This window comes from Protopterus annectens, chromosome 2.part0, assembly GCF_019279795.1.
Source record: "Protopterus annectens isolate FY-2018-M chromosome 2.part0, PAN1.0, whole genome shotgun sequence".
Classification (NCBI taxonomy): Eukaryota; Metazoa; Chordata; order Ceratodontiformes; family Protopteridae; genus Protopterus; species Protopterus annectens.
Genome location: NC_056728.1, coordinates 222,302,248 through 222,320,501, shown reverse-complemented (window position 1 = coordinate 222,320,501; position 18,254 = coordinate 222,302,248). Strand labels below are relative to the sequence as shown.

Below are 18,254 nucleotides of genomic sequence, written 5' to 3'. Positions count from 1 at the left end.
GGACAAAGTTTTAGCTTGGGCAGTCCTTCAGCTACTAGGATCAATGGCAGCATCAATTAAAATAGTTCCCCTGGCAAGACTACCCATGAGGCTTCTACAATGGCTTCTACTAACAAAGTGGTCTCCTTTGACTCATCCTATGTCCTTTCAGATCCGTATAACAAATCGATGAAAACAAGATTTATTTTGGTGGATGAAGCCAGAAATAGACCTAGAGTCAGCCCAAGGTCATAGTGACCTTGGGTGCTTCCCTGATGGGTGGGGGGGCATTTCCAGGGAAAACAGTCCAGGGCACTTGGTCACCCGTGGAGGCCAACCTGCATATCAGTGTTCTAGAACTGAGGGCAGGGCATCTAATTTGCAAGCATTCCAGTCTGACTTCCCATCAGGGACAATTGCTATCCAGTTCAACAACATGTCAATAGTCTGGTATATCAACAAACAAAGGGGAACCAAGTCCTACCTGTTGTGTCGAGGCCGTGAGAATTTCGCAATGGGCGATAGTTTCCAACCACTTTCTGATAGCAGTGCATATTCCCGGGGATTCCAATGTGATTGCAGACGAACTGAGCAGATGCATTCTCCTGCTTCACGAGTGGTCCATCAGTTCTCTCATAGTGGCGAAGATTTTCAGTCACTGGGGTCTGCCTTGCTCGATCTATTTGCATCCCCCGCAAACCACAAATGCAGCCACTACTTTGCCCTAATTCCCCTGCAGGGGGGATTCCTGAGGGACTCTCTAATATATGATTGGCCCACAGGACTTCTTTATGCTTTCCCGCCACTTCCTCTGATCCCACAATTTCTAAAGAAGGCCCTTCGGTTGAGAAGCGGAGTAATCCTCATTGCACCCTATTGGCCCTGACAAGTTTGGTTTCCCTTCCTTTGGCCTCACCTAGTACATCAACCATGGATTCTGGATCCAACTCCGGAATTGCTGTCGCACCCACAAGGGTTGATACATCCAAACATATCGAGTTTCAAGCTGACAGCTTGGTTCCTCCACTTCCGGTAATTGCCAGACAGAATAACCTATCCTCCCCTGTACGTCACATTCCTCTGGCTTTCCATAAACCATCTACCAGAAATCTTTATCTCAGCAAGTAAAAAAGATTCATAATTTGGTCCCGAGAGAAGGGAATAGATCCATTTTCAGCCCCGCTTATGTTGGTATTGGACTATTTATCAAACTTCCTCCATACGGGAGCAGCAGCTTCAACTATTCGAGTGCATCTGGCAGCTATCTCTAACTTCCACAATGGCTTCCAGGACTCGTCTTTGATTTCTCACCGTCTCTGTAAAATCTTTTTGGAGGGTGTCACGCACATTAGGCCACCCTTCAAAGAGCCAGTCGAATCCTGGAATTTGGCCCTAATTCTACAATCCTTGACTTATCCTCCGTTCGACCTTGCTGCCACTTGCCATGTATAATTTTTATCCTGGAAATCCGTATTCTTGGTAGCTATTACCTCAGCAAGACCAATATCTGAACTACAAGCCTTGTGCATTAAACGTCCTTACATGGTTTCCCATAAAGACAGAGTATTACTCCGTACAAGTCCCACCTTCTTACCCAAATTACTTCCGATTTGACTATTAATCAAACACTTGATCTGCCAGTTTTCTTTCCAAATTTTTCTAACAAAGGTGAATATTCACTGCATTTATTTGATGTGCATAGACAATTGCAGTTCTACTTGGACAGACTGAATTATTACGAACATCTGACCAAATATTCGTATCATTCTCAGGACCAAAATTGGGGAGATCTGTTTCCAAAATGACTCTGTCCAAATGGTTGAGAGATTGCATTTGCTTTATTTACCAACAAAACAAAGCTCTTCTACCTTACAAGTCAAAGCACATTTAACCATATCAGTTGCAACATTTGTTGCCTTGCGTGCAAGAGCTTCCATGGATGACATTTGTGCAGCAGCAACATGGGCCACTCCTCATACCTTTATCACGCATTACAAATTGGATTTGGTCTCCAAAGGGAGAGCATTCAGCGGTGCTCAGGAATTTCCTTCCATAGGGCCTCCCAGGAAATAAAGTAGCTAGGGACTCTGTCCCATCAGTAATTAATGAATGAATGAAGATTAACAACATCAGATGAAGAAGTTGTGTTGTGTTGTTGATCTTCATGCATTCATTTCCTCCCACCTGCTACCCCCCTCCGAAAGACTCCTGGAGGTTCAGATTTGGTCTACCTTATAATAGGGAATTTGCTCAGATAAAGCCTTCGCTTTTCTCTTTTCCTTCTTACAGACAAACTCGATCTGAGGTGATAGAGAAAGGGGCACTATGAGTAAGCTTAGCTCCAGAGTTTTTTTGGCTGGCGCTCGCTTGTTATAGCAGCCGACTCAGTAATGAATGAACGAAGATCAACATCACAGACGGAACTTTATGGTAAGGACATAACTTCTTTTTTCTTTGTTGCAGGCTGAAAAATTGAAGTACAGAGATAAAACACTGAACATTGGACCAGCAGTAAGGAAACAGCAAGTAGGGATTCCTCGTACGTACTCAAATCTTCCTAATTTTTTGCGATATTTACTTATGTATTCATGTATTTGTTGGACTGACGTAGCTTTATTTTATTTGAAGTTTGTAATGATTCACGAGTTTTCATTATTTACAAACGTGCTTTTGTGCCAAAATAAAACTGCAGCAGAGAAGATGAAGACATTGCTTTATTGCAGTAGTCTAGAACTGAATTGGCTTAAGGACTAGATGAGGATGAGCAGTGAGCTGAGGACCAGATTGAAGGTGACTAGAAGGTGATCCAGCCTAAAATAAAATTGTAGTAAAAATGTACAGCGACACACACACACACACACACACACACACACACACACACACACACACACACACACACCACTTTTAATGTTCATGATTTCATGATTATGCTGCTAGACTGTACACAGCTCTTTTCAGTTTTTATTCATTTTTTTCTAGTTCTTGCTGTACTACTTAACATTTTGTCTCATGACACATTTTTTGAGTGAAGTGCAGAATTTCTCACTGTAGCTGCTAGAGTGTAGCAGCCAGAAGTTATAGCTGCTTCTTGGAGTTCAGACAGACAGCAGAAGTGTTTAGCATTTGTGCACCTCTACTGTTGGTTTGTTTTTTAACATCTGTATTGAATTATCACTTAAGACGCAGGCAAACATACATTTATATAAAAGAAAGCAAATGGTATTAGTATATTACCAGTTGCAGACATTATACATCATGCATATTCTTTTGTATAATTATCATCAATCTGATATTACATAAGTTGATCAATTCCTGCCTTCCCTTAAACTTCACTCGACCTCCAAAACATTATGCTGAATGTATTATTCCCTCAGTTTCCATTTTTTTCTACATAATTTACTCCTAATCATTTTTCAAGATCTCACTTTCAGTTCTTTTATTTCTGTTACAGTATTCATTACTTGAAATACAGTTGGTTTAGACTTTGATTTCCAATTTCTTGTAAATGAGTTTTTGGCAGCCACCAGAATTAAACTTAACAAGGCCTTACAATGTCTAGGCAGTTCAGATGCTGTATCCTAGCTCAAAAAAATTATTTCCTTATTTATTTACTCATTTGCTCACCCAGTATTTCTGACAGAGTACCTGTAGGGAATTTTAAAGTGTGCTGGCCCGTTACACTCTCAAAACATATATTCCCAGTTTCTTTTTTCTTTTCCATTACGCTTCCAGCATTTGGCATTTACCTGAGGAAAAAATATTTGTAGTTTGCCTTGGGTATAAAAATACCCATACAATGCAAACACTTCCAAGCAAAAATCCTAAATATTCTAAACTTTGCTGCATATATGGGAGCCATACATATGCCCCCATTGTTTCCTTTTGAATTGCTTATAAAATCTCTCTTCCCAATCTTTCTTAACCTCCTCTGCCTGATTCCTATAGTTATTGTGCAGTATTTTATATGCCCTATTAAATATCCTTTTTAAACACCAGATTCTGTTCTAGATTCAACTAAAAACTGTACTAGAGCAGGTCTTTCACTTAGGATTCCCATATCCTTTTCTGTTTGTCTGTACTCTGATATCAAACCATGGTAGGGAACAGGGGTGTAGCTAGGATTTTCAAATTTGTACTGACAGCTCTCAAACTGCTACCCCCCTCCCCAGCCAAGCTACGGCCATTCTCGTAATTCACGGTTCGCTCTTTTAGTGTCAATGAAGAGGCATTTGCTGTAATGCCTCTTCAGTAATATAATATAAATTCACTCAAACTCGGTTCCTTGAATTGAAAATTAACCTGAAATGTCAGTTCTTTGAAAAATGCAGCATGGTAGTTGGGGTAGAGACTTTATGCTTTTGTTTTCTGTAACTAAGGTACAGGTTTTGAGCTTGAGTAAATTACTAACCACCTGCTACCACTAACTAGGATGTTTCATTCACACACACACCCCTACCTACCTCTTAGTGCAAGAAATATGGACAAAGCCTAAAATAAACAGGGACAGATATTAAATAATGTTCTCGTGAACTTAGAAAGTTGCTAGAATAACAGGATTTGTGCTAGTATGAATTTTTCTAAAGGACATGAAGTCTGAAGCTCAAATGTCTGTCATTATTTAGCAACTTCAGCCTTCAATGATTTTCTAGAAAATCACAAAATTTATGAGGAACAGACAAAAAATATGGGGCAAAATCTGGACATTCTGCAAAATGTGGACAGTTGAGAGGTATGCTACCTACCACACACACACACACACACACACACACACACACACACACACACACACAACCTCTCAACCTCTTACAGCAACAAACTCATAAATAAAACTGAGGCAAAGGCTCAAAAATAAGGAACATTTTTTTTAAATATTGCTCTTATAAACTTAGAAAGATAATAGAATAGTAGTAGGTCTTGCATCAGTACGAATTTTCTGAAAGGTATGAAATCTGAAACTGAAATGTCTGCATTATTTTCTAACTTCAGTCTTTAACAATTTGCCACTAATTTGCCAGAAAACTGCAATTTTATGAAAAACGGACCAAAAATGTGATGCAAAAATATAAAATTGCCAGACAATACAGCTGGGAACCTGTCAAAGGAGGGACACCATTTTAATATGAGCACAGTTAACTTAGAGCAGCTGACAAAATTAGAGAATCTACATGCATTTCTGAAATAAAAGTAATGTATAACTCTGATCATTACAGTCATTTATAAAAGTAAAGTAAACCCTCTATGTTTTCTTCCAAAATTGCTATTTTGTGGAGGGATCATTAGGGGAAGAGCAACATTTTGAGCCAAAATCAGGGACAGTTGAGGTTTGGCTATGCCTAATTCTATAAAGCAGTTTATTTGCATGTACCTCTCAACCTGTTAATGCAATAAATCTGGACAAGGCCAAATATATTGAGGGAACATATAAACAGTACTAAAAATTGCTCTTGTATAAACTGGGACAGTTGATAGAACAGGTCTTATTTTAGCATGCATTTTTCTGAAGGTTATAAAGTCTGAAACTAGTGTGTCATTATTTAGTGACTTAATTCCTAAATCATTTGCCAGAAAACCACAAATTGAGGAACAAACCAAAAAGAAGCAAAAAATCTATTCATTCTTTGAAAATCTGGACAGTTGGGAGGTATAGTTCAGCTGGGGCTGTCTTAAGTTTGCCGCTCTTTCCCCTCACAAAACCATGGTCGAATGGAGCTTCCCCCTGCAGCCATTCCAATGATCCATTACTTTGCTATTTCACTCCATTTACCATAAACACTAATGTACATACTGATTTACTTCTATGATGATTTGAACTTCATTTGAAAGTTTTATTTTGCATTTTACAGCACAAACACTAAGACATCTGCTAAACAAACTTGGCATTAAAACTTCTCTGCCCTTGAAACTCACATTCATTGAAACAACATTAAAACCCACATTCAAAGAAAAATACATTTTACCCGTGGCAGATAAAAATGAATTCTGGGCTGCTTTTAAATCATAGGCCCCTTGCATATGAAACATACATGTGCTCTTTGATACACCTTCCTATTGCTTTGAACATTTTTCCAGTAAACAATGAAACAAAACTGCCCAATTCAGAACATTTCCATCATAAAAGTCTAGTCAAGCTTTTACAGTCCACCATTATCAGTAAATAATATGCACAATCTCTGAAGTAGTAAAAAAAAGTCATCTAAATAATTCCACGTTAAATAAATCTAATTGATGAAGAGGTTGCTGCTAGCAATCACCTTTATATTTCATGACGTCACCGAAAAATAAAGTGTCTGATGCCCCTGAGGAATAAATTGCCTAAATTACATTAATAATAAGCTAGTAATATTGCAATAGGAAATGGATGGCAAACTGATAACAGGCTCATAATTAGTGTCTTAACTTTCAGTACAGCAGCATTCACCCCTTATGGGAGTAGAACCAACAACCTTCTGCATTAAAAGCCAGTACACAACATTTTGTGCTACTAGCAATGTGAGCTGACATAGCATAATCAGCACTAAACTTCTCTTCCCCTGCAGCTCTCAGTTCCTTGTAAAATCTACGCAATACTCAACTACATCTCAACTTCGCAGCACAAGAAGTCTGGAAAAAGCCAAATTTATTGGGGTGGGTCAAAAGGGCAAAAAACAGGAACACATTAAACATTGCTTGTATAATCTTGGAAAGCTGCTAGAATAAAATGCTGTGTTACCATCATACATTTTACTGCCAAGGTCACTGTGCAAAATAGTCAGAACAACATACCACTATGCCAAATCACCTGCTTTGTGAAAGAGAGGAAGACTGAAACTTAAATGGCTATCATTTAATGAATTCAGTTCTCACCATAGCTGTCAACCTCTTAGCACAAAACACCTGGACAAACCCAGTAATGAGGGAATACAGCTCTCAAACATATTCAGTGAATTCAGTTCTTGCCATAGCTGTCAACCTTAGCACAAAAAACCTGGACAAAGCCAATAACGGTATTACAGTCCCAAAAATAAGGACAAATTTCAAATAGTCATAAACTTAAAAAAATTGCTATAAAAAAGGTTGTGTTAGTATATATTTATTGCTAGAATAAAAAGTTGTTTTACTATGTCACAAACACAGGGATAAGATGCAGACTCCACACAGAAGGCACCCCAGCCAAGAATCAAACCAGAAAACCTATAGCAACAATACTGCCACTGCACCATCAAATATGTAAGGAAGTAAACATTCAGAAACCTGAAGTCTGAAATTTAAATGCCTGTCAATTTGTTAATCAGGACAGTCTGACTTGGAACAAAAAAAAAAAAACAATTCTCAGCAGAGGCCCAGGAAAAAATAATGCAGGCATGTCTTTGTAACATGGGAGGACACAAAAGCAAATCCACACAAACACAGGGAGAAGATACAGACCCCCCTCACAAAAAAGGCACCCCAGCCAAGAACCAAACCCAAGAACCTATAGCTGTGAGGCATCAATGCTACGTTGCTACCACTGCACCATCAAATTTCAAGCATTGCAATATTTAAAAAACACAGATATGATACAGATATTGATTAGATCAAATATGAGGCAAAAATCTGCAATTTTTTTTACAAATGGTGGTGGGTAGGGAATTCAGGTCTTTAACACCTGCATACAAGGTACAGGGTTCAAGCCTGAGGTATTCCCTACCACACCACCATGAGTAATCACCAGTACCCCCCTAATCTTTACTGCATGTTTCCTGACTACTGTGACTATACAAGATGAACGGGGACATGTAGAGATTATAGCACTTTCAATAACTGGGTCACTCATTATTTGGTGGATGGCTTCTAATGTCAGATTTTAGCAGATCAAGGATATATACATAAAAAAGAAAATAAAATGGACAGAAGTTTTCCATGTGTATACACCATCTGTACTTAAAAAAACAAAACAGAACTAAAACATAGAAGATTATCAGCAATTCCATTTAATCAGATACTATTGTACTTTCACCTTGTAATGCAAAAGAAAAATAGTTCTGCGGCAATCTGACTACCCAAGCCTCATGACAGTGAATGCTCATGAACCACAGTGCAGTAAAATAAAAGTACACGTGTAAAGGTAATCCATCAACCCATGCCCTATGTCAGTGAATGCACATGAACCACAGTGCAGTAAAATAGAAGTACACGTGTAAAGGTAATCCATCAACCCATGCCCTATGTCAGTGAATGCACATGAACCACAGTGCAGTAAAATAAAAGTACACGTGTAAAGGTAATCCATCAACCCATGCCCTATGTCAGTGAATGCACATGAACCACAGTGCAGTAAAATAAAAGTACACGTGTAAAGGTAATCCATCAACCCATGCCCTATGTCAGTGAATGCACATGAACCACAGTGCAGTAAAATAGAAGTACATGTGTAAAGGTAATCTTTCAAACCAAGCCTCATGTCAGTGAATGCTCATTAACCACAGTGCAGTAAAATAAAAGTACACTTGTAAAGTTTTGACAATAAGGAACATATGCTTAGAAAACTGACAAGCAGTAATAGCATCAGTTCTAATTGAGAGCCTCATCTAGCTTTTATAGCAGCACATTGTTACAACTCACTTTTTGCCTTTCAGCTCTGGCAGTTTACCAGCCAGCACAGCTGCAGGACCAACAGCTCCTTCTGCATCCACAGTAGCTCTTTCATACTCCAAGAATCGTAGCATGGCAAGCAGGAGCTCCTCATCCCAGGCTGGGGACAGACAGAAATTTAAACGCGTAACAAAGGCACAGTGCAGACATTAGAACAATTCACTGCTGCATGCAGTCTTCAAATCAGGATGATTGAAATATTATGTTAATGGTCATTCATTTTATTGACAATGCCAATCACATTTATTTACTTCTGTTGTTGGTGTCCACCTATATCCATTATTGCTGTGTTCTTTTTTATGTTCAGCTATCACTAACCCTTGGGACCCAGGTCTATAAATATATATAATATATATATATATATATATATATATATATATATATATATATATATATATATATACACACACACACACACACACACACACGCACACGCACACACACACACACACACTCCTTATTACTCACCAACCCTCGGTTCTCGAAGTGAGACCAACAAATCCTCCTGCTCGTGTACATCCACCATAACGCTCCTCCTGCTTTGACCAACATAATAAATCCCGCTCGTGTACATCCACCATAACGCTCCTCCTGCTTCGACCAACATAATAAATGAAGTGAGACCAACAAATCCTCCCGCTCGTGTACATCCAACATAACGCTCCTCCCGCTTGAAAACGCATTTGAACTGACGCGCGCGGTGAGCTCCATTCCGACTGGCTGCCCTGATGAGCTGACGTCATCGTGCACTAGTAAAGCGCAAAAAAGAAAATGTAAACGCTACCCCCTTCTAAATAAGTTGTACTGAAATCAGTACAGTGCGTATGCCTCCCGACGTCCCTGGTAGGGAAAGTAGTCTCTAGCCTGCAGTCCAAATGTCTTCTTGGCCTCTTCCCATTCTTTTACCTTTCCCATTCTGTTACCTTTCCCTCTCTAGTTATTTGCTCACAGTACCTTGGTTCCTTTGCCATTTTTCTCCAGTAAATTCCAGCCCCCCTTTCCTATTCTCTGTACCCCTAATTGCAGTCATCCCTATCAACCAAAACTCTTTTCTCCATTCTTATGTTGGCTTAGTTCTAAGAATACTTTCTGCTACTTTATGGGTATATAATGTAATATTCTGTATGATCGTTGTTATTCTCCTTAAAGATCTGCATCCAAAAATCTCACTCCCTCCTAATTTTTTGAATTTCTCCCCAGCTTCACCATCAGCCCTTTCCACTTTTAGTTAAAGCTTTCTGCTTGTGTTATGTATTTGAACCTTAACGGTGTACCTATAAAATATCCATTTACATCAAGTAATCCTAAACCACCTTGTCCTACTAGAAGGATCAGCTTATCCCACTTGACTCTTGCCCTTTTCCTCCCCCAGATAAAATCCTTCAACTGTTCATTATTTATTGCCCAAAGCTTCTCCTCTAGTTAATAAAAATATGCCTGACTTCTTTATTGCTTTTGGTCTGATTTGAGTTCCAGGAAGTCTCTCTTTCAATCTCTCTCTAAAAGAGACTAATCCCTACATACAGTAGCTAAGCCAACAGTACAGTGTTTGTCAGAGTATTTTGGTTTATAAACTGGACTTTTTAACATAAGCAGGCTGGATTTGGGAAAAGCTTCAGAAGCCTGGTTAAAAATGTTAATGTGCCTCATCTTGCCCCCGAGCTGTGTAAGACTTGCTTTATAGCGCAGGTTTTCATATCAATTGTTTCAGCATTAACTTCTTTTATACCACAAGAAAGTGCTTGAACCTCCTCTGCGTATCAGAAAAGTACTTTGGGACTTCACACAGAAAAAAAATAAAAGGTATATGTTGCACTGCACAAGTATAGACCAAGTTCTACAGCATATATGCACACTTGAAATAACGGGTATTTAGCTTAGCACATTATTCTTTTACTACTGCTTTTTGGTCAGAATAGATGCATTCATTGTTTATCATCTTTCTGCATTTATTTATATTTTGCTTTTGTTTATTGGGAAAGTCTAACTTGGTGAAAAATCTTTTTTAGTGGAGTCCCAGGAAGAAAAACTGCAATGGTAAAAAAGTATATGACAGTATAGGCATTGTAAAAAAAAAAGTAGTGTATGCGTGTATACAAACAGAAAAAGTCAAGATTACTGTAAGAATATATACAGCAAAAGATGTCATATGTGAAAACAACATTTTCATAGTGTATCTGCTAAACAAATATAAAAGTAGTCAAAATATAGGTGGATGGCAGCATTTGCAATGAAAGACTGAAATTCTTTGATCTTAATTGTATGGTATCATAGTCATATTGTAGAAAAACTATTTCTTGCAATTCTATTTACAGCCATAAGTGTGGCCTTTTGCAGAAATGAAAGAAAATATGGACTAACCAGAATTTACTGCACTTTGAATATTGCCAAGTGTCTGGCAGCAGGGTAAAAAGGACATTGCCATGAGGTTTATGTTTCATATATTTTGTTTTGATAGAGGTCTTTGCACCTTAAGAGAGAATACCATTTTACGAGTTGTGAAATAGCTGGAAATCAGATGTTGTTGTTTCTGTCTGGGTTCAACATGTGGGTAATTGTTTAATCTAAGACCAGACATTTCCAAAAGGCTTCAGGTCCCTGAGTTTTGCCTCCTCTGCCCTCAATGCCTAGCTCTGACGTTCTAAGCACATATCTAATTTTTTTGCCTTTCAGGTTAGCAGCTTGATCTCAAGCTCCATTGGAGTTATATCCTTTGCTTTGCTATTTAGCATGTATTTGTACATGTTTCTCTTCTACCTTTTGTACTTTTACCTTAATTGATTTTAAATGTGTTTCGTGGTGGTTTCTTTATGGTTCAGGTAGTATAGTGGTAGGTAGGTTCATTCCAACTAGCCTGCAGGCTGCCCTGCATCCAGGACCCCTAGCCCCTCCCTCCGATTCCTTGGATGGAAGGTCTTGGCAAGAAGTTTTGCAAGAGGAGGCACCTGAATTACTCAGAGGAATCCCTCACTGAGGATACCTACTCTGAGGAATTAGGAGTGGTTCCCGGAATCCCCCTGCAAAGACACCTCCTTTGGCTATCTTATGGAGCTGCTCCACCAGTGCAGGAGGTGGACAGCCAAAGCTCCATTTCCGGAGGAGTCTCAGCTACATCGTGGGTGGCTCAGCTACATCGTGAGCCACCCACGATGTAGCTGAGACTCCTCCGGAAATGGAGGTGGACAGCCAACGCTCCATTTCCAGAGGAGTCTGAGCTACATCGTGGGTGGCTCCCCCTCCAGACACACTCATTGATTTAGTATCTCACAGGGCCTGGAGAGAGCCTGATATGGTGGAACCAATCCCTAAGTAGCCTGTAAAATCTTGGCCTCTCCCAAGGATCGTCAGTATTGGAGTAAGGGTCCCACCGTTGATGTGATTGTGGTGGCAGCAGCCACTAAAATGACATCTCTAAAGAGACGTCTTCGATCTACCTTCTTAATAGGGAATCTAGAATGTTGGACTGGCTGAGGAAGTACTCTTATGCATCAATCATGTTTGCTGTGAAATCGATAAATCACCTTGCCCACTTGACAAGACAGGAGGTGTCAGGAATGTTAGGACACAACAGACTCCAGTCTCAAAAAAACCTTGGAGACTCAGTTGTCCATGTTGCAGTCTGTTGCTAACGTGTTCATGCATATGTTTTTCAACGCAGCAGATGACATGTCCTGGGCTGAGGCACTGGCATTACCATGCGTCACCAAGACTGGCTGCGACTGTGTAAATTTGCAGGTTGCTCAAGGCATACAAGTGGCATGTCCTGCGCTGAGACATCACCATTACATTGCATCACCATGCTTGGATAACACTGTGTAACTGTAGATGTCAAGATGTCGTTTGATCTGATGTTGTTCTTTTTGTCCATTTCTCAACCGTGGGTCTCAGATCTGAATTTGGACACGGCAGTAAATTTTGGCTTTTTAGCTAGAGCTTCTCCCCTTACCTTTAATCCTCTCTTCACCTGAATTATCTCAGATCTCATTTGCTCCTTCATTGTTTGGATGTGGTCACTTGAAGATCAAGTGGTATTTGATGATAGATAAGTCATTTCTGTTATTGATTTGCTGTTGTTTTGCTTAATTCAGTTCCTCCCCTTATTTCTGGCAAAAAAAAAAATATATATATATAAATATAAATATATATATATATATATATATATATATATATATATATATATATATACACACACACACACACACACACACACACACACACACACACACACACGCACATATTTGTTAGATAGCATTCCCTTTTTTGTTTCTTGTACCCCTCTAACTGTACTGCTACCTTATAGTTGATAAACATAGAATATATATATATATATATATATATATATATATATATATATATATATATATATATATGTATATATGTATATATATATGTATATATATATAGATATACACACACACATACACACACACACACACACACACACACACACACACACACACACACACACACACACACACACACATATTTATTGCACTTATCGATTCGAACAGCATGGGTTTTCTAACTTCTCCAAGCTCCTCAGTGTGTAAGTGCTTTTTTTGGGGCTTTATTTCTTGTCTTTCTTCTCCTATCTTCTGTCTTCCTTTCCTACACTCTGCTACCCGTGTTTCGGCGTCGGTCCATTTTATTTAAAAAAAAAAAAAAAAAAAAAAACAACAACTCCTCTTTTCTTTCCTTTCCTTTCCTAGTGAGCTTGTGTGTGTGTGGAAGGGGGGGAGGCTTCCTTCCTGGATTTAGGAAGTGTGCAGACTGTGGGCACAAACTTCCACTTTCCGATGCCTACAATCTGTACGCGGCATGTTTGGGAGTTTCCCAATTGGATTCCTCCAGCTCAGTTTGTGCAGGCTTCAACCGTCACGTCCTTATCAGTAGGAGGAACAAACTTATTTTAAAGGGCCTTCTCCTGCCTCCTGTAGAGGATTGTTCTTCTTCCGCCCCGGCTTCCTGGACTCATACTCCTGCTAAGAAGTCCAGGAACGGAGAGAAGGCCCGTTCGAAAGAGCAGGATCGGCCTAGGAAGAGGTCTCCGGATTGTTCTTCCTCAGCCTCCTCCCGCCAAGTCCCGGCCAGATCTGAGCCAGAGTTCTCCCCGGCTCCAGTCTCCACGCTTCTCCCCAGAGCCAGGGACCTCTCAAGCTCGGTCCCCAACGTCTACCTCTCCTCGGCGTTTTTCTTGACTGAGGTCGGTGGCTTCTTCAGTCTGGTCCACTCAGAGCCTGTCCAAAGCCGTGGTGGGCAGGATGATGTTGAAGTTTCTTTGGGCCCAGATTCAGCTGGGAGTCTTGCGTGCTCCATCCCCCACCCGGGCCGGGAGCATGCAGTCTGCTTTCCAACCTATCTCTCCTTCTCAGATCCGACCTTTGGTTTTAGAGCCCTTAGGTCTGAGCTTCTCAGGTGTTGAGGGGTCGGCACCGATGGTTCCTGGTACCTTGACCCCAACCATTGCCCTGAGCGGTTCGGCTCCAATGTTTTCAGAGCAGACCTACTCTCTGAGCCGTAGCTTTGGTGTCAGATCCGATGGGATGGCTTCAGCTACGAAACCTTTGGAGTCGTCCCTTCCCCTTGGGGCTTCGGTGCTGGGAGGCTCACCTCTGACTCCCCCCTTGGCGCCAAGGACAGTGGACAGGCAGCCTCCAGCCTCGGCCATTCTGCCTTCTGGGGTCTGCTCACCTTTGGCATTCAAGGTGATGGAGAGGGTCCGCTCGGCTCCTTCGAGAGCCTTGACACTCTCATCCTCGGATTCCGCCCTGACTCTCTCTCTTTCTGGGCCAGAGTCTTCCGTCCTGCCCCTCTGGGACAGCTTGCTGCTAGGTCACCCCAGGAAGTTCTGAACCAGGAACTCCCTGAAGCTTATGAGTCCTCCCTGGAGTTTCTTCCCTCGGAGCCCCCCTCGGAAGTATACGTGCAAGAGGAGGCACTTAGACTCCCCTTTAGAGTACCTCACTAACGATGCTAACTTGTAGGAAGGGGAGGGCACCTCCTGATCACCCCCAGAGGATGTCTCCTTTGGGGACATCATGGAGATTCTTCACCAACACGGTAGGTGGTCTACCCTCAAGCCCACGACGAGTCAGTATTTCTGGAGGTGCTTGGCACAGGATCTTCTACCTCCTGGTTTTCGTCCCCCTCGTGGATCCCTTAGAGGAGCTCATCTCCAGTAGGGAGTGGAAGGAACCGGATACGGTTGAGCCCATCCCCAGGCACCCGGACAAGGTGCTTAGCACCCTGTCAGACAAGCCACGTTGGTCCAAGGGGTCCACAGTCGATGCCATGGTGGTTGCGGCAACCACTAAGAAGGAGCTGGCTCAGGAGAGCTCTTCGGTCCACCCTCCAGACACGGTGTCTAGAGTGAGGGATCATTTTTGGAAGTGGACCTACTCTTCAGCCATGTTTGCATTATGGGTGCTGAATTATTTTACACATAATCAGAATGCAGAGGGACCTGGTCAAGGAGGTCGCTGAGTTTGCCCCAGGGTCCATGTCGGCAGAGGAGAAGAAGGTCTTCACTTTCTGCATGGCCACCCTCACTGCTGTTTTATGAGGCTACTTTCCCATGTTACTGAGAGTACCTCTAGGGCTGCTGGGACAGGTGTTACCATTTGGTGGCATGCCTGTCTTCGGCTTTGTGCTTTTTCTGAGCCCTTCAAGGGGTCTTTCATGATCACTGCCTAGGACTGTTCAGTCTTGTTTGGAAAAACGGTTCGTAACATGTTAACCCAGAGTGAGAAGGATGGGAAGACCTGGTCTGTTGTTGGGATCCACATCTGCAGTCCGCAAAGATCCTTTTCAGTGAGTCACTGTGGAGTCAGGAAGTTGTGGTTTGGGAAGTCTCAGGGTTCTCCCCAGTATGCTCAGGTCTTCCCTCAGGGGCAGAGGGGAATATGACAGACTCCGCCCGAGGTCTCGGGATTCTTTCCCAGACAGACTCTTCCAGCAATCCTGATGGATTGCCAACTTCTTGCCACTGGAAGCAGTCAGGGGGGAGGCATCTATCGCTGCACCCAACAGCCTGAGAGTCCATTACGAACGATCATTGGGTGCTGCAGATCATATCCAGAGGATGCTCTGTCCCGTTTTTCATCCTCCCTCTTCACCGACACACCTCCTGGACATTCCACGTGGTCAGTGGGAGAAGGCAGCCATAGAAATCATCAGGCTGCTCGAAAAAGGAGTCATCCAGCCTGTTCCCCCCAGACCAGTCCAGATCAGGCATTTATTCCAGGTTCTTTTTGGTACCAAAGAAAATGGGGGACTTAAGACCGATCCTGGATCTTTTGACTCTGAACCTGTCCATTGCCAAGACGAAGTTTCGAATGGTCACCCTTCAGTCCAGTCTACCCTTTCTGTAGATGAACGACTGGATATGCTCAGTGGACCTCCAGGATGCATACTACCATATCTAGATGGACAGATGCTCCCGGAGGTTCCTCCGCTTCTGGCTGGAAGCCAATCAATTTCAGTTCAGAGTGTTCCTCTTTCGACTCACCACTTCCCCCCGGGTGTTTACCAAAGTGGTGGCAGTAGTGGTGGCTCACCTGTGGCTGCAGGAATTTCAGGTCTTTCCCTGCCTGGACGATTGGCTCCTGTCCACTCCCTCCAGGCATCGACTGACTCAGGCCAGGGATTATCTTCTCCATATAGCCCCATTTCTGGGTGTTATAGGTGTTAACGATAAATCTCAACAAGTCTCAACTAGCACCGGTTCAGGTGTTGGATTTCATAAGTGCTCACTTAGACACTACACAGGGCAAGGTGTTCCTGCCTCCAGACAGACTGTTATCACTTCATCATCATGTACAGTACATTCTTCAAGCCTGTAATTCTTCAAGCTTGTTTCCCCTGGTGGGCTTGGTTCTTCGGGCGTTTGGGGTCCATAGTGACCACAATCACCTGTATTCCAGTGGCATGCCTTCATATGAGGGGCCTTCAATGGCCCTTGCTAGACCTTCCCTTGTCACATCCTGTTCGACTGACTCGTGTTTGCAGGGACTCCCTTCTTTGGTGGCACCAATCCGTGGAGCTCTTTTTGGGTAAACCATTTGTTCTTTCCTTTCCTGTGATGACGGTGACTATGGACGCTTCCCTGCTTGGGGGGGGGGTGTATTGCATGGGAAGGACGGTCCAAGGCATGTGGTCTGCTGTGGAGACCAGTCTGCATATCAGTGTCCTGGAGACGATGGCAGTGCTTTTGGCGTTGCAAGCTCTCCATGCCTTTCTTCCTCCTGGGATTGTTGCCATACAGATAGTAGTCTTGTACATCAACAAATGGGGGGAACCAGATCTTATTCCCTCTACTATGAGGCCATGAGGTTGTGGGAGTGGGCGATCTCCACCGGACGTTTTCTGGTGGCAGTGCACATTCTGGGGAAGTCTAACATCCTAGCAGATAGGCTCAGCCAATCTGTTCTGATGCCCTATGAGTGGTCTCTGAATCTGTCAGTAGAGGACAAGATCTTTCTAAAGTGGAGTCAGCCTTGCTGCAATCTCTTCACCTCTCTTTCCAACGTGAAGTGCAGCAAGTATTTTGCTCTGATCATCCCTCTGGGAGAGTCACCCAGAGACCTTCTATTCCATGCTTGGCCCTCCCATCTACTATATGCGTATCCTCCGTTTCCTCTAATTCCCAAGTTTATTCAGAAAGCTCGTCAGCTGCTGAGCTCAGTTATCCTCATTGCCCCTTTCTGGCCTATTCAAGTTTGGTTCCCCATTCTGTGGTCTCATATAGTGTGTCCTCCCTGGACTCTGTATCTGGTTCTGGATCTGGTCACGCACCCATCAGGTGTTCCTCACCTGGATTTAGTCGGCCTGAAGCACATGGAGGCTCCAATTTCCATTATAGCCAGGACTCCCAGCCTTTCTTCTGCTGTCAGAAAGATCCTGATTGCGGCTCACAAGACTTGTGCTAGGAAGATCTACTCTAGCAAATGGAAGCGTTTTTCGATCTGGGCTTCTCAGCATGACCAGCACCCCTTGACGGAAACCAGTCTCTGCCATTTTGGAATTTTTAACAGACATTTTTAATAATGGCATTAGCTTCTGTACTGTAAAGGTCTATTTGGTAGAGATTTCCAATTTCCATGTGGGTGAAAATTTGGCCTTCTTAGCTTCGTCTTCCTTTTTTCTTCAGTCTCCATTTAAGGACCCCATGCCCCCTTGGGACACAACCTTCATTTTGCAGGCTTTGATTTCTCCTCTGTTTGAATCAGCTGCCTCAGTTGATTTGCAGTTTTTATCGTAGAAGAAGGCCTTTTTGGTGGCAATTACCTTGGCCAAAAGGGTTTCTGAGCTTCAGGCTTTATCTATCAGGCCCCCTTCTCTAGTTTTTCATAAAGACAGAGTGACCCTTCAGACCAATCCATCTTTTTTGCTGTAAGTGGCTTTGGAACTGAATATTAACTAGGTCATTAATTTGCCACTTTTCTTCCCAAATTTCCACAACAGAGTGGAGTACAAATTGCCTCCAAGAAATCATCCGAGGGGGATTCCACTGGCAAAGCTATGGATTTGAGGAAGCTTTCCCGCAATCGCCCTCCACTTTCTGCTTCAGGCTCAGCTCCTTCCAAGAAAATCACAAAATCATTGAGTTTGACTGCTTCCAAGGATCCAACCCCATCAAAACCGAGGTCCTTGGATGCCACTGTTTC

General features: G+C 42.4%; 1 protein-coding gene across 1 annotated transcript in view; it reads left to right on the top strand.

Moving 5' to 3' along the window:
• The window catches only part of BOLL (boule homolog, RNA binding protein), a 2,224,369-nt gene that overhangs the window by 730,111 nt on the left and 1,476,004 nt on the right, over positions 1 to 18,254 (top strand). The window contains exon 5 of the mRNA XM_044060305.1: positions 2,443 to 2,518. Within this exon, the coding sequence (XP_043916240.1) occupies positions 2,443 to 2,518 (76 nt within the window). The remainder of the gene's footprint in view (positions 1 to 2,442; positions 2,519 to 18,254) is intronic.